The following is a 19,897-nucleotide window of genomic DNA, read 5'->3' on the forward strand; positions in this document are numbered from 1 at the left end:
CCTCCTCCTCAAACATCTCTTCCAATACCGCATTCTACGACGCACGCGTTATACACATCTCTCTCGATCGTTCGTCATCATGCCTGACGAGAAAGATCCCCCGATCGCCAAGCCTGAAGAGGCGTCCGACTGTGCCATCGACAGTTCTGATGACGCCGACGACGAGTACATCGAGACTCAGATGTCGCAGTCCGAGCTGAAGAAGAAGCAACAGACGCAGCGTCGGACGATCCAGCATATCGTTCCTTTCAAATGGAGCCCTTTGGTGTTGCCGCTGACCGAGTCGAATCTCGAGTCTTGCGTCGCCCTCGAGGACGCTGCGTTCCCTGATCCGAGTCATCGCGCTACCCGCGTCAAGGTGAGCCGATTTGTCCCTGTCTTTCTTTGCAGTTCCCCTGCGTCCCTTTTCCCAATCTCTTCTCCTTGCGCCATCGAGTCTGGGTGTTCCGCCGAGCCAAATTTATGCAGAGCTCGCCTCATTCATGGAAATGAGAGTTCTGCGAGTTTCTATCGTCGGCGGACGGATAGGTCGCGTAGCATCTCATAGGCAGATCACGCGGAATCAAAGGTTCACGCAAAGCTTACACACCTCATCATAGTTCATGTACCGCCTCGCGACCTGCTCAGATATCTCCACAGGTCTCTTCTGCAGCGTCGTCCCGGCCGAGGCCGAGGCTTTCCCTCTCTCGACCATGACCGTCGCTAGCCCCGTCGAGACAGGTCGCGCCAACGGAGCCAAGCTGGTCCTCCTCGGCCACGCCGTCGCGACCCTCGGCGACGGCCCCGTCGTCAGCGACGACGACATGGCCTACCCGGACAACTGGCGCGATCAAAAGTCGGCCAAGAGCACGGATGTCGGCCACAAGATCATGGGTCGCACGCTGTGCCTGCACTCCTTTGCCATCGACCCCAAGCTCCAGGGCCTGGGTCTCGGCAAGCTTCTCATGAAGTCGTACCTGCAGCAGATCAACAACTCTGGCGTTGCGGACCGCATTGCGCTGATCTGCAAGGACGTAAGCTTCCTCTAGCTCACTGAGCTACCTTGACTCTTGGAATCTTGCAAGTTGCTGACGAATCGGCAGTGGTTGGTTAGCTACTACCAGCGCTTCGGCTTCAAGCGCGTCGGTCCTAGCAAGGCGTCTTTCGCTGGTGGCGGCTGGAATGACATGGTACATGCATAATGATGCCTACCATCCCTTTTGGCGAAACGACTAACATGATATCAGGTCATTGAACTTTCCGGCCCGCCCAAAAAGGGTCCCGATGCCCTTAAGGCGTCCGCCGAGTAGTGCCGCCGCGGTCACTGAAACCATTGTGGGACTTTCCCCCCGTCTTTTTTTTTCTTCGCAGTCCTTTCCTGTGAGCTACGACTATCCGAGCTCTAGACGGGACAAGAACGCCCCTGTTTGTTTTGAGACAAACAAACCGGGAGGAACTGGGAGTGGCACACTGGGTGGGTTGTCAACTCTAAACAACCTCACTTTTGCATGATGGCCTTGCTTTTCTTTTCTTTTTTTTTTCCCTTTTGTTGTCAAGTCGTCGTTGTCGAGTTACCGCGAGATTGTACAATCTCAAAAAAAAAAAAAAAAAAAAAAGAAAAAAAAAAAAAGGGCGGTAGCATCATGAGACGACAGGGCCGGAGACTACCTTAACGATGAGGACATGACATAGAATGCCTTGCCACCTGGATGAGGGCGAGCAAGGCAAAATTAAGATACGATCTTTCACAGTGTCCCCTGTTCGGCCTGTATTTCTTTGCGTGAGGTTTTGCAGGTACTGCAAAGTCACTTCCCAAATCACTTTTATCATCCTATGCGCCTTGACCCGAGGGGTCCTATAAAGTTCCCTTCATTCGATCGCATTCATTCATCCCAACCATCCATACGAGCGCCGACCGTTGAGCGTGAAATTCAGAAGATCACGTCTGCCCACAAATCTAGACCGTCCCCGTTCTCTGGCTTTGGAGCTGGCTCTCAAGATTTAATCGGTAGCCTTGTACTTGGCACGGTACTCCTCAGTGCGCTTGATATCCTCAGCGGATGCAAAGCTCTTGGCACCCTCAATGATGTCGTCGAGCGTCAGGATGGCAAAGATGGGGATGCCGTACTCCTTCTTGATCTCGCCCATGGCGCTGGGTCCAGGCTTGCTGTCGTCGCCATCAGCAGCGGGGAGCTTCTCCATGCGGTCGAGCGCGACGACGATGCCGACGACCTCGCCGCCCTCCTTGCGGATCTTGGCAATGGCCTCGCGCTTGGCGGTTCCCGCGGTGATGACGTCGTCGACGATGAGCACCTTCTTGCCCTTGAGCGGCGCGCCGACAATGTTGCCGCCCTCGCCGTGGTCCTTGGCCTCCTTGCGGTCGAACGAGTAGCATGTGGTGCCGTAAGTTTCGGGGTCCAGCTCGGCGAGCTTGTCCGTCGTCGAGGTCGCGAGCGGGATGCCCTTGTAGGCCGGGCCGAAGACGATGTCAAAGGCCAGGCCGGAGGACTTGCGGGCCTCGATGACGGTGTGGGCGTAGGCGACGGAGATGGCACGGAGGAGGTCGGCGCGGTAAAAGTCGCCGGCGTTGAAGAAGTAGGGGGAGATGCGCTTCGACTTGAGCTCAAAGGAGCCGAACTTGAGGACGCCGCCGGCGATGGCGGCCTTGAGGAAGTCCTGCTTGTAGGGGGCGAGTTGGGAGGACATTTTGGCGACTACCGTTTAACAATGGGCTTTTTTTGGGAGAAAGAATAAAGAAGAGACGGGAATTTTTGGGTTGGTCTTCCAGAGGTTTATGCTTGTCGGAGGCTGGAGGATGAAAGATCTCAAAACTGAAGCTCCGCGAAACGGATTCGCGGATACCCCTCTATTCACGTCTGCCCCGCGGAGAGTGCCCCACCACGCAAAATTTATCGCGATAAAGTTGTGATAAGACGAGGAATCCGCACCGCCGGACCCTGCATAGCTTCAACCAACATCACAAACTCACTGATTTTTTAGTCTACTGGGGCAATTTGGAACGTACTTGTATCAAAAACTTGATGAACTCCTTGAAACCACCCATAATAGCCTTACGAGTGTAGTTAACACCACCTTAATATACCAGCCATGTGGGCGAGGTACCTAAGGTACTTACTTAATTGTGTCCATCAGCGTTGAGTGCACGACCAAAACCTCTGAGCGGCACTAATGGCATGGGTTCCCCCGCCCCACCTGTCCGTGCCGATAAGATAAGCGAACGAGAGAAAAAAATTCGAGTGCAGAACACCGCCCCCCATCCCAAATACTTTGTTGTAGTTCACCGACGGTGCATCTTGACCGATCGCAACATCTGAGGACTGCTTCAAGTTTTTGCAACGCAGACCCCAGCCGCCAAAATGAAGACTCAGTACGTCGGACCCTTCCTACATGCGATCGATTTTCAAAGAGAAGCCAAATTACAAATGAATCAATATGTGCTAACCACGCTTTGCGCGGCAGGTGGAAGGATCTCCCCCCGGTCCCCAACTCGCAAGAGTTCCTCGACATTGTCCTCTCGAGGACGCAGCGCCGGCTGCCGACCCAGATCCGCTCGGGTTTCAAGATTTCCAGAATCAGAGGCTTCTACACCCGCAAGGTCAAGTTCACCCAGGAGACCATCAGCGAGAAGCTAGGCCTGATCATCGAGTCGTTCCCTCGCCTCAACGACATCCACCCCTTCCACAAGGACCTGATCAACACCCTCTACGACGCCGACCACTTCAAGATCGCCCTCGGCCAGCTCTCGACCGCGAAGCACCTCATCGAGACCATCTCCAGAGATTGTGCGTATAATCCAGCTCTTTTCGCCAGGCCTTCTTCCCGCGTGGTGTGGGGGAAGGCGATTTTTTCGATTTTGGGAGGGGAAATGCAAAATGGCTAACCTAGTGCAATTTGTGCAGACGTCCGACTCTTGAAGTATGGCCAGTCGCTTTTCCAGTGCAAGCAGCTGAAGCGCGCCGCGCTTGGTCGCATGGCGACGCTCATCAAGCGCCTCAAAGACCCTCTGGTTTACCTCGACCAGGTTAGACAGCGTAAGTGGCAATCCGACGACACTGAGAGCGCGCACAAGGACTTTCCACTGACTGCGAGAGAATAAAAGATCTTGGCCGTCTTCCCTCGATCGATCCCAATACCAGAACCCTCCTCATCACGGGTTTCCCCAACGTCGGAAAGTCTTCTTTCCTCAAGTCCGTCTCGAGAGCCGACGTCGATGTCCAGCCGTACGCCTTCACAACGAAGTCGCTCTTCTGCGGTCACTTTGACTACAAGTACCTTCGTTTCCAGTGCATTGACACCCCTGGTATTCTCGACCACCCTCTCGAGGAGATGTAAGCAAAACCCCAATATTGAAAACGCAGGAAAGGGGTTTCAGACGCTGACAGCCCATTCAGGAACACCATTGAGATGCAGTCCGTCACCGCCATTGCCCATCTGCGATCCGCCATTCTCTATTTCATGGATCTCAGCGAGCAGTGCGGTTACTCCATCCAGGCCCAGATCAACCTCTTCCAGAGCATCAAGCCCCTGTTCCAGAACAAGATCGTCTTCATTGTCGTCAACAAGATCGACGTGGTCAAGCCCGAGGACCTCGACGCCGCCACCCAGGCTCAGCTCCAGGGCCTCCTCAAGTCCGGCGAGGTCGAGATGCTCCAGCTCTCCTGCAACACCCAGGAGGGCGTTCAGAACGTCAAGAACACCGTCTGCGAGCGCCTCATCGCCGAGCGCGTCTCCCAGAAGCTCAACGCCGGCACCAACAGCAGCGGCAACATTGGCGGCCGCCTCGCCGACGTCATGGCGCGTATCCACGTCGCCCAGCCCGGCACCAGCCAGCCCCTCCAGACATTCATCCCCGAGGGCATCAAGAACATGAAGAAGTACGACAAGGAGGACCCGGAGCGCCGGAGGCTCGCCAAGGACGTCGAGGCCGAGAACGGCGGCGCCGGCGTCTACAGCGTCGACATGCGCCAGGACTGGCTCCTCGCCAACGACGAGTGGAAGCACGACAAGATCCCCGAGGTCTTTGACGGCAAGAACGTCTACGACTTCGTCGACCCGGATATCGACGCCAAGCTCCAGGCCCTCGAGGAGGAGGAGGAGCGCCTCGAGAAGGAGGGCTACTACGAGTCGGACGAGGAGCTCGACGACGAGGAGGAGGCCGACATCCTCTCCAAGGCCGAGATTATCCGCGAGAAGCAGGCCCTCATCCGCAACGAGGCCAAGATGAAGAAGCGCCTCAAGAACCAGGCCATCATCCCCCGCAAGTCCCAAAAGGTGCCCCTCTCCCAGATGGACGACGCCCTCGACCAGCTCGGTGTCGACACCACCGACATTGTCAACCGCGCCCGCGCCCAGTCCCGCCCCCGCGGCCGCTCCTCCGGCCTCTCCCGCGCCGGCACCGAGGACGTCGACATGATGGACACGGACGCCACCCCGCGCGAGCGTCTGCGCTCCCACAGCCGCGCTCGCAGCCAGAGCCGCGCCCCCATCATCAACAGACGCGAGGACGGTGTCCAGGACGACGAGGCCCGCGACAAGGCCGACCGCCTCGCCAAGCTCTCCCAGAAGAAGCGGAACCGCATGGCGAGACAGGGTGAGGGTGATCGTCACACCACCGTATCGCTGCAAAGGCATTTGGTAAGTTTCCATCTCGTCCGCCGCCTTGGAATATCGTATCGAAATGCAAAGCAAACGCTAACCCACTACTACAGGTTGCCGGCAAGCGTGGCCTCGGCAAGAACCAGAGACGTTAAGAAAACCACCACCACCACCAACCCCGTCATCGCCAGCAGCGGTAGGGGTAAAAAAGACGGTAATGGATGTTTACGGAAAGAGAATAAAAGTAAATATGCTTTATTTATTTCGGGGGGGCATGGAGGCGTTTTGCGGTCTTTGTTTCGTTTTGCTGCTGCCTTGTTATTTGTCTTCTTCCATTCCTTCGTTCTCTTGCGACACAAATCACATCACATCTGACGAGGTCGGTAAAAGGCTCCCACATTTTGAATTGGGAGGCCACGAGGGATAGAAGAGAGGGAATAGGAGACGGGGAAAATCTGTGATGCCTTTTTTCTTTTTGAGAAACGTATGTCAAAAGAAAAAGCGTCGTAGCATTACCAGCTTTGCGTGTGTCTCGACGTTTGATGGCTCTCTTCAAAGGCCATCAAATCAAGGACCATTGAATACCCTGAATAAGAAACCTATAAGAAAACATGAGAAGACTTCAGTGAGCCCGTCTGTGAGTGCTGGACTCAAAACATCACAAAATATGGCATCAGTTGTACGGGCATACGGAACCGAAGAATGTGGTAAAATGGCTTGAATAACTTTGAAGAGCACCACCCTCAGATGTTTACGTCCAAGATATGTTATATATATACCCCGGATTGCCGTCTGTTATGATGTGCGAGGACACAATGCCTCTCAGACTTGCTCCCTCCTCCCCTCACCCGCTTGAAAACAAAAGTTTCAATAAAGCATCCCCTTGCGCTTACTGCTCATCCGCAACTTGCAGGCCCTCTCTCAGACCCTCAACCTTGAGTTCCTCGCCGGTGGCGCGACGGTAGATATCCTTGACATCATCGGTCGTGCTCTCGAAGTGACTGCTGGCGTCGTAGCTCTTGGAGACGAAGACGTTGTCGCCGGTGCCGTCATCCGTGGGCTCGTAGATGGGGATCGGGGCGCCCTTCAAAAGAATTAGTACCCTGTTTCTTACACTGCGCGGACTCGGGCTTCTCTCTTACCATGAACTGCTCCTCGATCTTGCCGAGGCGCTCCAGACCGGGCTGAAGCTCGACGTGGTGGTTGGCGTTCGACTCAGCAATGGTCGAAACGATGGCAATCCAGTAGCCCTTGGGGCAAACGTTGTGTGCCGATGACACGCAGGCGATGTAGATATCTAGCTTCAATGAGTCGTGCATTCAAGTTTCACTTTTCGGTTACACTGCACTTACCGTTCTTACGGCCAATCTGGGATTGGGGAATGATGAGCTGGGAAGAGTCGGCGTCGTTGGTGCCGGCCAAGGGGTGCTTCAGAATGCAGATGGCGCGCAGAACCTGTCCGACAACCTTGACCTTTCCGGGGAAGTAGCTGGGGTCACCAAGGATCATCTTGGCCTTGGTCTCGAACTTCATCTCCTCAACGCCAGTCATAGTGGCCTTGATACCGACAGCCTTGCCGCCCTCGTACTGCACCTCGTCGACGTTGGTGTTAAGCATGTAGGTACCACCGTAGATGGCAGACAGACGGGCGAAGCCCTGGGGAAGCTCGCCGAGACCGTAGAGAGGGTAGATGTAAGGGGACTTGCCGTAGCGGGACACAGAGGTTCCGTACAGGCGGATGCGCTCGATGGCCTCGGGGGCGGCACCAGGCTTAGTGAGGTACTCGTCCGTGGTGAAGAGAGCCATGGCGTGGCCGATAAAGTCACGAGTACCGGTCTCGAGACCGAACTTGTCGTAGACTTCCTTCATGGTGACATTGTTGATGTCGAGGCCTAGCGCATGACTGTCAGTCCTGTCCCACGATTCCGCCATCCCTCGATGCTTCGAAATGTCGAAACTCACCCTTGTGTGTGCCGGGGTCCTTGCGGTCAAAGGTGCCGATCCACTCGATGAAGCTCTTCATGCGGCGCTTCTCAAAGATTCCCATCAGGGGCGAACGCAGAGCCTCGCCGGCATCGGAGGGAACCTTGGCAACAGTGGCCTTGGAGCTCTGGCCCTGCTGGACGTAGCTGCCTGCAACCTGCTTGAACTCGAGGTATCTTGTGACGTCGGTCGAGACGAGAATATTGGTGAGCTCGCCAGCGGACATAAGGAACTTGGGGACAAGGTCGATGTTCCAGTCATTCAGACGCCCATACTTCGTCCAGGGCTCCTCGCCCTTTGCGTAGTTGCCGTACTTCTTGTAGAGCTGCAAGTTTGTCGGGTTAGAACCCCATTCGGACGGGAGGGTAGGGAAGAGTCGTGGGTGTCATACCGTCTCGAGGTTAACCGAAGCTGCCTCACTGATTAAGTTTAGCTAGGTTCTTCATGGGTGGAAGGCCAGATCGCGGCCTGGGAGGAGCAAGACTTACCCGCCATAGTGGTCGTTGCGGTCAATGTGGAGGACCTTCTTGCCCTTCACACTGAGGACACTGCGCGGGGAGAGTAATGATTAGCGAAGCGAACATTTGAGTGAGCGATGGAGACAATAGCTTGCTTACCCAGAAAGAACACACTCAGTCAGACCTGAAGAGAGAGGACGGTGAGGTCGACCGGTCAGCCAGGAAGCTCTGTCGAGCAGTCGGGGACCCCACAGGCCGACGAGCGACGATGCGGGGCAAATAAAGGAGGATGGCGTAACGTCACTTACCAGTGCCCAGCACGATGACATCGTATTCCTTTGCAATCTCATCCATGGTTGCGGCTGAGGGGTATGTGCGTGTGTGACGGTTGTTGTTATATTAAAGTCGGTCGGTGGTTTCGCAGCGAAAGGAGAAGGGAAGAGAAAAGTATGAAGTGTTGGATGTCTGGAGAAGTAGTTGCGGTGTTGTGAAGAAGAGACATGGGGGAGCAACATGCAGCAAAGGAGGATCAAGTGGGGGGGCAAGAGCCACCTACTTTGCCGTAGATTGCTAGAAACAGTTGGGTTTTGGAGGGACATGGAGGGGTTCAGCAGTGCATGCGGCAGCACATCAAGCGTCCAGTGTCACTGGGGGCCAGCCCGGTGGTCAGTGGCCAGTGACCAGTGCCAATGCTCGCTGGGGGGGCCCGTCCTGGCTCCAGTTGTACCTCCAAATGGCCCATGCAAGGTCCGCTCTCCGCCCGCTCTTCTTACTGCAAACTATGCTGGCCACTTGCTCACCGCTAGCAGACTGGACATGGACCGACCGAGGCCGTAAAGTTGCAAGTACCTTAGCTCAAAAGGTACCTCGACTTTTGTCTGCTCTGCGTGTACCTGGCGCCCTCGGCGGTGTGAGTGGGCTTGTCCCTGCTACAAGGACCCAGCTCCCGCCCTTCCCCGTCCCAGTTCTGTAACATTATGCGAATACAAGTCTCATCTATTATTCAGTTTCTCTCTGTTATGCAAGACCTTTCTGTAGATCTTATTCAATCCTTTCTCAAGTTGACCATGGCAAGCGTTGCTGTTGTATCACGCACGCTCCAAGTCTTCGTCGACAATTGCACGTCGCCAGCGGTGTCAAGAGTGAGAATGATGTCTGGGGAATGACTTCCAAAATACGCCTGGCACAAAATATTCGTATCGTACAAGATTCTATACATGTCTGGATACAATGATACATGACTCTCCCGTCTGCGACACTCGCGCTGAACGGGGAGACAACAAACAGAGCCGCTCAGATCTTCGGCTTGGGCATCGCCGGCGCAGGCTTGCTCTCAACCGGTTTGCTGGGCTTGACCTTCTTTGCCGGGTGCGGTGGCTTCGCCTTGACCTCGACCTCTTCCTCAGCCTCTGGCGTAACAGGCGCGGCTTCCTTCTTCTCTGCCTGAGGCTCGACGGACGCCTCGACGGCTTGAGCCTCGATAACTGGTGGCTCGACAGCTGCGGCCTCTACCTCCTCGGAGAGGTACTTGTTGCCCTCTTCCACGTTCTCGTATCCTGCCAGCGGCGTGTATGCCTCCCCTTCACCAGAGAGATTGATTTCGGGGTCGTTCTCGGCCAATCTGCGCGCATCCTCCCAGAGGTAAAAACGTTCGGTCAAGACGTGCTTGATCGCCTTCATTGTCGTGACAACCTAAACAAGCGCCGGTCAGCAGCCATCTCCGAAAAGTCATGTGGTAGACACAATACGAACCGTCTCGTCCCTGCTGTTGGCCTCGAATCCTCCGAAACCGACTTTGCGTCTCTCACGCTCGAGACTCGTCGTCGCAATGCGGTTTCTCTCCTTCAGACAGACATACCACAGCGAGTGGAGGTCTTCCCAGTTCTTTTTTCTCAGCTCCTCCACTGTCCATGCACGGCCATGAGACTGGTCCTCTTTGGGCGTGTTCAAGAGCTTGTTCTTGCCGTAGAAAAAGTCCCAGAGCCCGTGGTTCGGGTCCGTAGGAACCTCACGCTTGTAGTTTGACGGCTTGGGCAGCGTCTCCCATGATACGGAGAGCGGCTCACGGGGACCGGATCTCTTCATGGTACTGACACCTCGGAGGCGATTGTTGTCGCGGGTCTTGCGCACCGAGTGCGCAGCCGAAGTCGAGAAGCATGCCGCTGCGGTTGGGGGTTGGGTGGCCGTCGCGGGTGTCGTGGACAGCCATTGCCGAGTCTCCTGGAGGCGCAATACGCGACCTATCGACGGCCGCATCGCATTGGGGTTCGCCATCTCTGGCAATTGGTGTCAACGTGGATGCTGGTAAGGATCACGAATCCCTTTCTGAGAGCTCGTACTATTTCGCCAGTTTAGAAATTTGGGAAAGCCTCCAACCAATCACACGCCGGATCGCTGCGGCTGCGGGTGAACGAGCTACCGGATGGGTCTGTGCGGCTGTCAAGCATAGTTACAGACTTGTGGCTTGACAAACTCTTGTGTGGCTTGGATACAACCTCCTGTCCTCCTTCTTTCTTTAATGTCCTACGATCTTGCTGAACCCTAGCTTCACCTGAAGCTTCTATCATCCTTCTCCATGTTTTTGCTCCGATCATATATTTCAATTGAGTCTTTCTTTTCATTGATTTTTAGCGTGGAAATTGGTGATAGAGGCCATCTACTCGTTGCACTCAATCTTAACCACGTAACTCCCCCGGCTTGCTACGCGGCACTTTTCGACAAGCCCTTTGCTCAGCTATTCCTAAGAGAACGACATGAACACCCTGCTCAAACTCGATCCGAGACTTTCAGTGACGAAAATATGCCTTGATTCTCCATTGGTGCTCGTCAATCGCCCCACAGCAGTCATCTCCGTCGGAAGCTCGCCCTTTGGATCAACGAGGCCATTGAATATGTATCTATTGACTACATATAGTGAAACATCGATCTCTACGGACTCAAGCGTCGGCTAATTCCCAGACACTCGTCAAGCTGACCCATATCTCACTCATTGCCAAGCAAAGGAAGCCAATTGAGCAGTGTTCAGGCCGAATAGCCTGCACAGCTACACTTGCGCCACCAGGTGTTCTTAGTATATTCCATCAACAATTTCGCCGTGTGCTTTTTTCCGGATGACTACCAGACAGATAAAAGTCCATATAGGCCTTTTCAATCCAGTCCTGGCACCAGCAACAGCAGGCGTCTTCGTAGGTTGGTTGGTCAGGACAAACTGGTGACCGGAGTGGTGGTATTCTTACAGGTCAACACTCAATCATGGCCGTGTTGCAGCCTACTTTCGACAACATACAAGTTCGAGTTCGCATACGACCCCATTATGTGTGCCATAGTAACCGCCGTGAAATATAGTCGCACCGCCGTTGAGCTCTTTCTTGCCACCATTCTGGTCATTCAGACGTGCCTTGGCTGTATACCTTGTTGCTACCTAACGACGGTGATGCCAAAAGCTGGGTTTGAACATCAGTCTTTGATATAAGTAGGCATACGAGCCTATTGCCTTTATCAATCTGGAGGTGTAGAGGAGATGACCTAGATACATCGTCTCTGTATTCTTCAAAAGGTCGCGCTGCAGCTTGCCCACTGTCCAAAGGGCAGACGGCGCGCGCACTTATTGTGCGGAGGCATTATATGTTCCTCCCAATCTCCTCCTCATCACGAATCATCTCCGGCTCCCGAAATTTTCGATTCTATACAGGTATCTCAACCACGGTCTTCAAGCCCGCTATCTCATCAGCTTGGTTGACTCCCCCCTTGAGGCTCTCGAGCTCGCATATTCGTCACGCCCAAAGGTCTAAAGGCCCATCTTCCCCCGTGAGAAGCGTACAAGATATCATAACCAACAAAAGATCCAACTATATATCTCTCGGAAGCTCTAGATAAACAACCCTGTGTTCGTTGGGCTTCTCATTCTCGCCGTCGCAACGGGACTTACCACGCTCATTGACCTTTTCCCCGAAATTGCTTACACGTCCCCTTTCAGAGACACAAAATATGTCTCTCAGAGTTTCCCGGTGGAAATCAAACTAATTCTTGTGAAAAGCTATGCTCGCCGATGTTGAAGCCGCTCGCCTGCCTTAAGCTCAGCGGATCCGGCGAATGTTATCCCCACTCCATTCGTCAAGCCTCGTGATACCATACGCCAAGAGAGATACGGGCGATTTGTATACAAAAACACAAGGGCAAGGCATGAATCTAGAAGACGACGTTCCACACAAGCACCGAGGGATCAAGGCGATGATTGAAGGGGGAGAATACAAGCTTGGCAAGATTTCACACAGCGTCGCCAAGAGTTCTTAGTTATCATCATCTCATGTGTTTGAATACGAGTTGAAAGTCCGAAATCTTCCCCTCAGCGAAGTTATTTCCAAATCCTCCGAAAGCAATAAAGTGTCAAAAACTGAATTCCTAGTCAGGAAGCCTTGACGTCCTCTCACGTCCCCACTATTTCCATCGCCCAAAGTCTCGTCAACCAATGACGATCAAGCTTTTTCCAACATCAATTCTTCCCCAGCTCATCCACGCAACAGAACAAAAAAAAGCTGCTTTTCATCAGCTACCGCCGCGTCCGACGTCCAGTCCTTCACTCGAACCTCAAGAAATCTCATCAGCGGGAAACCCCACGTTCGTGTCTACCTTGCATATCGGTACCTCTTTTGGCGGAATTTCCCTCAGAAGCTGGGTTGGAAGCGCCGTACCTCTCTACGCAGGACCCCCTTAAACCACACCCGCCATCAATCCTCATTCTCGCTCCATCTCACATACCCTCCACGGCCTCGCCAAAGACCAGATGTTCAAGTAAGCTCATGCACGCCACGGGACCCTAGCCCTCAGCCCCATCACCTCACCTCCACTCTCCTCTCCTCCCCCCCGTTCCCGCTCGTTTTCCCACGGCCCCCAAACTCGGGAACCTAAACCCTTCACCATACTCACAAGACCCCACGCGGCACCTACAGGGCATACAAGAACCTCACCCCAAAGACCCGCCTGGGCTTCGGCGTCGCGGTCCTGGCCTGGGGCGGCGCAGGCCTCTACTTCTCCGACCGGGCCGAGGAGAAGTACCAGCCCACGCCCGAAGAAAAGGCCGTGGTCGACAAGTACGTCCCAAAGGTCACCGTCGTCGATAGGTCCGAATGAGGCGAGTGCAGTCAGTGGGTGAGCGGGTGAGCAGAGTGTCCATTACTCGGGGAAGAAGATGATTGGATCTTGTTATTGAGGACGGAAAACATGGTGTCACCATTGTCTAAGTGATTCAGAGACAGTCTTCACCGGATGTAAGATATAGGCATGGCCAAGGTGGTTGGTTGTTGAGTTTATACAGTCAAGTCGATTTTTGCAGATTCTAATGTCTAAGTTCATGCTACTAGTTCAAAAGAACAATGAAAAAAACTGTGCTGGCAGTGTTGCCTCTGCATCTCGTTTGTTTTTTCTTCGTTGTCGCGATAAAAAGGACGAGTACCACCCATTTTGAGACATCTAACATTAGACCAGACCAGCCTAGCCACGCAAACCGCCGAAACAAGTCATTATGAGCGAAAAGCCATGAATATCGTGACAACCTCGTCGGGCCACCGCTGGTGCCACCCGAGAGCCTCCCAAGTTCTATCTGATCGCAGTCTAATGCAGTGCCAACTCCACCTCCCCGTCTATCGCATGAAACCACCCGCCACAAGATGCATATCAGAAGTAACCACCGTCAATCCGGCTTTGATGCAAGAGGGAATCGAGATGCTTTTCCGCAACAAAGCATATGAGTTGATGAGAACGGATCCGTGAGGAAACAAGACAAAAAAGATGAAAATGAGTAAAAAGAAACAAAACGCCGACCAAATGCAGTAGGTTTTTTTTGTGAATGTCAAAGCATGCCGCCGCCCGTTGTGCCGATGTTCGTTTGCACAGAAGGTATTCCTGGATCCTCCACCACCGCCGGAAGAGGTTTGAAAAGTCGCGCCATGTCGAGTGTCAGATTCGACACTCCAAAATCCTTGTCGATCTCTCCAACCGATCCCATATCTTCACCCCTAGACGCCCCATCCGACAATACCCATGCCTTCACCGACTTCAATAATTGCATCACCTGCATGAAACGCGCATCCGACTCCATCTGCAGCTCTGATGACCGGGTATGCTTTAACAGGTACTTGGCAAGCCAGTAGAAATGGATGCCGTCCCTAGAGAAACCATACCTACGGACGTTCTTCGCTGATCCAGGAGGAAATTGGTTGACCATGTCGGTATCCCAGTTGGTCTTGAACTTTTGGAGGGCCATGCGGAACGATTCGTGCACATGTACCGGAATGCCCTGCAAAGCGGGATCGACAGGTGTTGCCCTGCCGCTGTTGATGCCGTTATCTGATCCGCCATTCATCATCCAGTCACTCATTGGTGGAGTCGCGTAACCCTTCATCACGGCACTACCGTCCAATTGAGCTCGTCGAATCAAGGACAGAATGGCGTGAATCAAGATGAACTTTCCGTAAAGATTCGTTCTGCCTGGCTGAATCTGGTAGGATCCGTGAAGCAAAGCTTGGAGAGCATAGTCCATTTCCGGTTGCTTGCTGCGCCGTGTTCCATTTGGATTCTTTTGCTGTGCCAACTCATCTCCGTGTAAGCCCAGAGCATCCTCGCAATCCTTCTTCGTCCGTGCGTCCCACGCTGCATCATCAGATGGCAGCGGGATGTGCATCTCGAAGCTGTCAAGTTGAGACTGGGCGTTGAAATAAAGTTCCATGGCGGAGTTGCAGAGGAAGATGATGTGCATCAGGCGTATCCGCTTTTCCTGTTCAACCCACACACCCCAATCGAATGTGGAGACATCGAAGTTCTGAGGGGTAAAGTTGCTCTGGTGCAGCGGACTGAAGAGGGGCGTGCTGGTGGAGACCTCCAACAGGCGAAGACGACGAGTCTGCTCCGCCATGGCTGGGAAAATCTCACGAGCGCTCTCACGATGCTGCGGTGTACTATTCCAGATCAGCAGAATTTGGAGCAGCATCACAGCTTGGAGTTGCTCAAGGTCGCGATGACCGTTACTTGAGGCACCAGCGTCAGCGTTACCATTCTGCTGTTGGCCCACCGAGTTGGCCAAAAACTGCACGTCGCGAACAAGTGCGGACTTGAGGAAGTTCATCATATCGCGCACGTGATCTGGGGAAAGACGGTCAGAGTAGCAGGCGCCCATGCAGCACATGCCAGCCAACAGGCCAGTATAGGCTTCCATGATACGGAAGGTGGGTGTATGGAGAATGGGAAAATGGACATGGAAATGAGTGTACTTTTCCAAGAAGTCGCGTATGTTTTCGGCGGAGAAGTATAGGTTGAAGCCGGCGCTTTCATCGGTAATCGGGGAACCTGGAGGGTAAAAAAAGTTGAGGATCTGGTTGGAGAGATGGGTAAAAGGGTCTTGGATCGATGGCGGCACGTCCCAGGTCGAGAAAAATAGGGAATCGGGGTGGTTGGAGTGGCCAAGCGGACCTTCTGTGCTTTCAACGCCGGTATTAGGCTCTGGTTTGGTTGCGATCTGCGTCTGTCCAAGATTAGGGGGGAATTGAGTATGATTTGCGTAGGTTTGTTGCGCACCAGCCTGGAACATTTGAGACCAATCAAGGCCCGATTGTTGGTTCGAGTTCGACCCGCCATACATGGACATTCCATTTTGACCCGGGGGCATATTGTAGTTTTGCATCTGTTGATTCATATTGGGCGTCATGGAGCTAGGGACATTGCCGTTGTATGCCTGCTCGAAGTTGCCACCTCGGCCAGAAGCATCCATGACAGATCCTGTCAAATCCCGTCTGTCTTGGTTACTGCCATTATCAAGCCTAGTCAGGCTGCTGGCGCGCGACAACTGACTCTGATCGTTCGCAAGGTTGCTCATCCCGTCCGACACAGGCATCATACCAAAAGGCTGAACCATGCCATCCGCAGGCATGTTACCCAGACCATTGAGGTGGTTCAGACCGCCATCCTGACCAAGAGCCGCCTTCTGCGCAGCAGCGTTCTTCTTGACATGAGCCTGAGGGTGAGACAAGTGACTAGCACCAGTCGGGTTACCTCGGCGAATGGAACACTTCTGGAAGTGACGCTTGAGAATGTCACTTCGCGAGAAAGTGTCGCGACACAGCACACACATGTAGGGGCGGTCGCCCGTGTCTATTCGCAATCCGCGTCAGTAAAGGGACTGAGCTGCGTGAGTTAGTGATAGGTTACGACTTACGGCGCAGAAGATGACGCTTCAAGTGCTTCGCGTGCAAGTAGGTCTTGGTGCAGTGAGGGCAAGGAAACTTGCCATCGGCATCCTTGACCGGGATCACAGTGCTCTTGGTGTTGCCGGCGCCAGCGGGAGTAGCGGCAGGGCGGCCAGGAGCGCTGGGGAGAATGCCACGGCGACCCTGAGAGCCGACAACGTGCGTGGGCTGATCAGCCTCGCCCATGCCACCGGGCATGACACCGCCGGGGCCGTAGGGAGAGTTCATACCGGGCTGGGGCATGACACCACCAGCAGGCATGGGACGCAGGACAGGAGGAACGCGTCCAGACGCGGGAGCAGGCGCGATGGGCTGCGGGTGAGAAGAAGCCATCGTGGTCTGGGGCAGCATGGACTGAGTGCCGTACGCCTGAGGCGGGGGAGGGTACTGGCCCATCTGCTGGTAGGGACCACGAGGCTGCTGCTGCTGTTGCTGCTGCTGCTGAGGCTGGTACGGCGGCATGTTGTTCTGGGAGCCCGGAGTGTTGGGCGTCGCAGGAGTGCGAGGTGTGTGAGGGTTGCTGCCGTACATTTGGTTCATGGCGGCGGAGGTCTGCGGCTGCAAAGGCGGCAGAGTCTGGTGAGGCAGCGGGGAGTTGGTGTGCTGAAGTTGATGAGGCGTGATGGCGGGGGGCGACGGGTAGGAGGCCGAGGTCGTGTTTATACCATTGGTAGGGTACTGGGAAGCGTCCATGCTATCCGCGGCAGGTCTGTTGGCCTTTTGTCGAGACAAAGGCGCACAGAGCAGCTTGCTTGTTGCGAGATCGAGACGCGTTCTCACGTCTGTCTTTACGGGACTCGTCGAGGGTCTCGTGTAAAAATTTTGTGGGACAAGGACAGTCAAGCCGCCGACCCAGTTGAGATGATGATGCAAGGGCGAAAAGAGAAGTAAACTCGAGTGTAGTGATGCACAGTCGAGAAGTTCTTCAGGATAAGCTTTCCGCCAGACGAATGAAGGAAGTCGCGAACCCAAAGAAGACAACACGCGCTGAGAGGTGTTGTTTGTAAGGTGGACTTTCTGTGGTGGGATGAGGCTCCAGTTGATCCCGTTTGGAGGTGGTTTTGGGGAGGGTCGGGAGTGGAGCAGATGGGCCCCGATCCTTTTTATTTTTTTTTCTCTCGCGTTGCTCTTCGGCAAGAAAAAAAAAAGCTGTCAGGTACCTGGTGCCGCCGAGAGGGGTGTGAAAGAGGGGTGTGCGAGTGGGAAGAAAAAAGTGGTCTTGCCGGGGTGGGTGCCGAGGGTGTGAGAGGCAGGAACCGTTGAGCAATGGTCACTCCGTCCAAAGAAGTGGAGGGGGGAAAAAAGGGAAGAAGTGGATTTGGACGTCGCCCCTTCTGGGAGGAGTGGATCCGGCTTGGTCTTGGTGAAGGGCCTTTTTCGGAGAAAGTGTGGGAGGTTGGCCGTTGGTCGGAATCCTGGTTGACGGATAATGGATCGGTAGGTGACGAAGGGAAAGGTGGGTAGGAAGCAGACCAGGGTGGGATGGTGGTGTACCGGTGGATTCTTCTTCCTTTTTGTGCAAGGAAGGCACGAAGGGTAGGATACTCCGATACTGTACGGTATCGATGCAGGTGACTGCGAATGGCAAGTTGCTTGTGTTTCTGCTCGCGTTGTCGAGTAGGTAAGGTTAGGTAGGGTTCAACGAGTACCTCGACTTCTTGGGTGGTAGAATAGAGAAGAGAAGACTTGGCCGAAGCAGAACAAGAAAGTTGGAGGTCACCGCGGTCCAAGATCAAAGCATCTGAGTGAGGTGCGGACGGTATGAAATTTTGGGGGGGGTGTGTGTGGATGCGAAAATGAAAATCAGTGAGGTGGGTGACTTGGAAGGTGTGGGAGGTGGACGTGGGAGGGTGACCCGTTTGGCTTCTTTCCTTTTTTGCACTCAATCCACTTTGGGGCTAAGGTAATAAATATCAGAGGATTTGCCGGATTCTTGCCTGTGTGTCCCGTTTCGAGGACTGATTCTCGGTGATGGAATTTTGGTCGAGTCAGAGTCAGCCGTGCCGTCAAAGAATAGGTAAGCGGCAGATTGATGACGAAGACGAACAAGAGGGCAGGGCTCAATGGACAGAGAAGAAGTGAGAGGTGGCAGGCAAAAGGTAGGAAATTCCGAAAGAGAAGGAAACTTTACTAGGCACACCTACACGCAGAAGGAAGAATAAATTACGCAGACAGCCCAGGACCGCGCAAAAGAAGGAGAGAGACGGGAAGAGACCGCGCGACGAGACGACAACAGCTGCGCAGCAAGCCAGGAAGGTACAAGCACCCATGTTCCGTCCTGATTTCCAAGGGCAGTTGAGAAAATTTTGAGGAAGCGCCTGCCAATGCCTGCGTCTGCCTGGGCACGCCTGCCTCGGAGACCCGACGTTCGATGTACACAGGGCGAGCACTGTATGGTCAGATCTACGGTGTATGCCCGTAGTAAACGCAGAGACGAGGCCCTTGAGGAATACCTGAGGTACGCGATTCAAGAGACGGTGGTGTGTGCTGGGAAACAAGACAACACGGGAGGGAATGGGAGAAAAAGGTGAGGTAATGCGAACTTGGGTGCTTGGTTCGGTCGACGTCCATTGTGCAGGCGAGTGTCAAAAATCGAACTAGCTACACCTAGTAATCCATTCACGTCTGTTCGCCTGAGGAAGGCGGTACGGAACAAGATACCTGGCCGAGGGAACCTGTCAGTATTTGCACAGGGTTCACGCCTACCGTTACTCTGGTCTGCAACAGGGCGGTGACGCGAACCCTTTTTTCATTTTCCTTTCGACCTGAGGTGCACCCGGTATCGCAGCTACCTTGGAATAAGGTACCTCCTCAACCACCGTCTTTCCGCTGCTCATGTCTGGAACGGGTAGGTATCTACGCAGGAGGTAAGCCTGCGTGCGGTATCACCTTAGTTTGGCGCTTCACAACCTAACGAGAGGGAGATGACTGTGAGAGAGGAAGTAGAGATTGACGGGAGAGAGAAACAGGCATAGCATTGTCAAGGCCTGCATTAGATCGACCGGGCTATGCACTGCTATATTATGCTCGACGCTGCCATGTTCCCCTTGACTATAAACGGTCGGATGCACATCATCTTTTTTTCTGTGCGCTCTTTTCTAGTTACCTCACCTCACCGTATCTACATCGTGACTGAGTAGTGCATACCTAGGTTGGCGAGTAATGATCGAATGGTTTAGTTGGTATCGAGCCACTTGTCTCACCGTCTGCTTTTACCGTAATATGAGTCTAATTCCCCGAGCAATGCTACATGCCTCGCGGTAGGTTCGTTATTAAACGCTGATTCAATCCTCCAGGGAAACCCTCCCCTCGATGGTATCTCATGACTTCAGCCTTCATAGCTCCAAAAAGGAAAAAAGGAAGAACATAAAAGTCGCAAAAACAAGGACGGGACATTTAAACTTTCTCATCATTACCATCCAGATGACAGCCTTTTGTACGATTTCAGGGAGGTGAAGGCGACAGCAAACAGGCCAGTACCTTGGTGGTTGGTACATGCAGAGTTCCGTACGTTTCTTCAAGACGGTTCTCCTGCGGCGGTATCATGCCATGCCAACCATGCCGTGCTAAGCCAAGGTAGTAGCGTCTGTCTGTCCGCCTTCCTTGCTTAAGATGCCCTGCCCT

General features: G+C 53.9%; 8 protein-coding genes across 8 annotated transcripts; 3 read left to right on the top strand and 5 right to left on the bottom strand.

Moving 5' to 3' along the window:
- Positions 1-79: 79 nt before the first annotated feature.
- CPAR01_16409 (acetyltransferase) lies at positions 80-1,289 on the top strand (the record flags this gene model as incomplete). The annotated part of the gene is made up of 4 exons (XM_060500654.1): positions 80-358; positions 600-1,013; positions 1,083-1,169; positions 1,227-1,289. The coding sequence occupies 4 exons, from the start codon at positions 80-82 to the stop codon at positions 1,287-1,289; spliced, it is 843 nt and encodes a 280-aa protein (XP_060340567.1).
- A 691-nt stretch (positions 1,290-1,980) lies between these two features.
- CPAR01_16410 (orotate phosphoribosyltransferase) lies at positions 1,981-2,685 on the bottom strand (the record flags this gene model as incomplete). Its single annotated transcript, XM_060500655.1, has 1 exon — positions 1,981-2,685. The coding sequence occupies one exon, from the start codon at positions 2,683-2,685 to the stop codon at positions 1,981-1,983; it is 705 nt and encodes a 234-aa protein (XP_060340568.1).
- A 671-nt stretch (positions 2,686-3,356) lies between these two features.
- Positions 3,357-5,750, top strand: CPAR01_16411 (nucleolar GTP-binding protein 1; the record flags this gene model as incomplete). The annotated part of the gene is made up of 6 exons (XM_060500656.1): positions 3,357-3,367; positions 3,460-3,782; positions 3,900-4,031; positions 4,100-4,328; positions 4,392-5,634; positions 5,709-5,750. The coding sequence occupies 6 exons, from the start codon at positions 3,357-3,359 to the stop codon at positions 5,748-5,750; spliced, it is 1,980 nt and encodes a 659-aa protein (XP_060340569.1).
- A 734-nt stretch (positions 5,751-6,484) lies between these two features.
- On the bottom strand, positions 6,485-8,390 carry CPAR01_16412 (GDP dissociation inhibitor; the record flags this gene model as incomplete). The annotated part of the gene is made up of 8 exons (XM_060500657.1): positions 6,485-6,679; positions 6,738-6,892; positions 6,948-7,487; positions 7,558-7,903; positions 7,970-7,997; positions 8,067-8,126; positions 8,196-8,220; positions 8,345-8,390. The coding sequence occupies 8 exons, from the start codon at positions 8,388-8,390 to the stop codon at positions 6,485-6,487; spliced, it is 1,395 nt and encodes a 464-aa protein (XP_060340570.1).
- Positions 8,391-9,329: 939 nt separating this feature from the next.
- CPAR01_16413 (uncharacterized protein) lies at positions 9,330-10,310 on the bottom strand (the record flags this gene model as incomplete). Its single annotated transcript, XM_060500658.1, has 2 exons — positions 9,330-9,728; positions 9,789-10,310. The coding sequence occupies 2 exons, from the start codon at positions 10,308-10,310 to the stop codon at positions 9,330-9,332; spliced, it is 921 nt and encodes a 306-aa protein (XP_060340571.1).
- Positions 10,311-12,819: 2,509 nt separating this feature from the next.
- On the top strand, positions 12,820-13,166 carry CPAR01_16414 (uncharacterized protein; the record flags this gene model as incomplete). The annotated part of the gene is made up of 2 exons (XM_060500659.1): positions 12,820-12,827; positions 12,986-13,166. 2 exons carry the CDS (start codon positions 12,820-12,822, stop codon positions 13,164-13,166), a joined length of 189 nt encoding a protein of 62 aa, XP_060340572.1.
- Positions 13,167-13,884: 718 nt separating this feature from the next.
- CPAR01_16415 (uncharacterized protein) lies at positions 13,885-16,966 on the bottom strand (the record flags this gene model as incomplete). The annotated part of the gene is made up of 2 exons (XM_060500660.1): positions 13,885-16,178; positions 16,243-16,966. The coding sequence occupies 2 exons, from the start codon at positions 16,964-16,966 to the stop codon at positions 13,885-13,887; spliced, it is 3,018 nt and encodes a 1,005-aa protein (XP_060340573.1).
- Positions 16,967-18,333: 1,367 nt separating this feature from the next.
- Positions 18,334-18,543, bottom strand: CPAR01_16416 (uncharacterized protein; the record flags this gene model as incomplete). Its single annotated transcript, XM_060500661.1, has 1 exon — positions 18,334-18,543. The coding sequence occupies one exon, from the start codon at positions 18,541-18,543 to the stop codon at positions 18,334-18,336; it is 210 nt and encodes a 69-aa protein (XP_060340574.1).
- Between the last annotated feature and the right edge of the window lie 1,354 nt (positions 18,544-19,897).

The sequence above is a fragment of the Colletotrichum paranaense genome (genome assembly GCF_030867605.1).
Source record: "Colletotrichum paranaense strain IMI 384185 chromosome Unknown Scaffold_25.1, whole genome shotgun sequence".
In the NCBI taxonomy this organism is placed as follows: domain Eukaryota; kingdom Fungi; phylum Ascomycota; class Sordariomycetes; order Glomerellales; family Glomerellaceae; genus Colletotrichum; species Colletotrichum paranaense.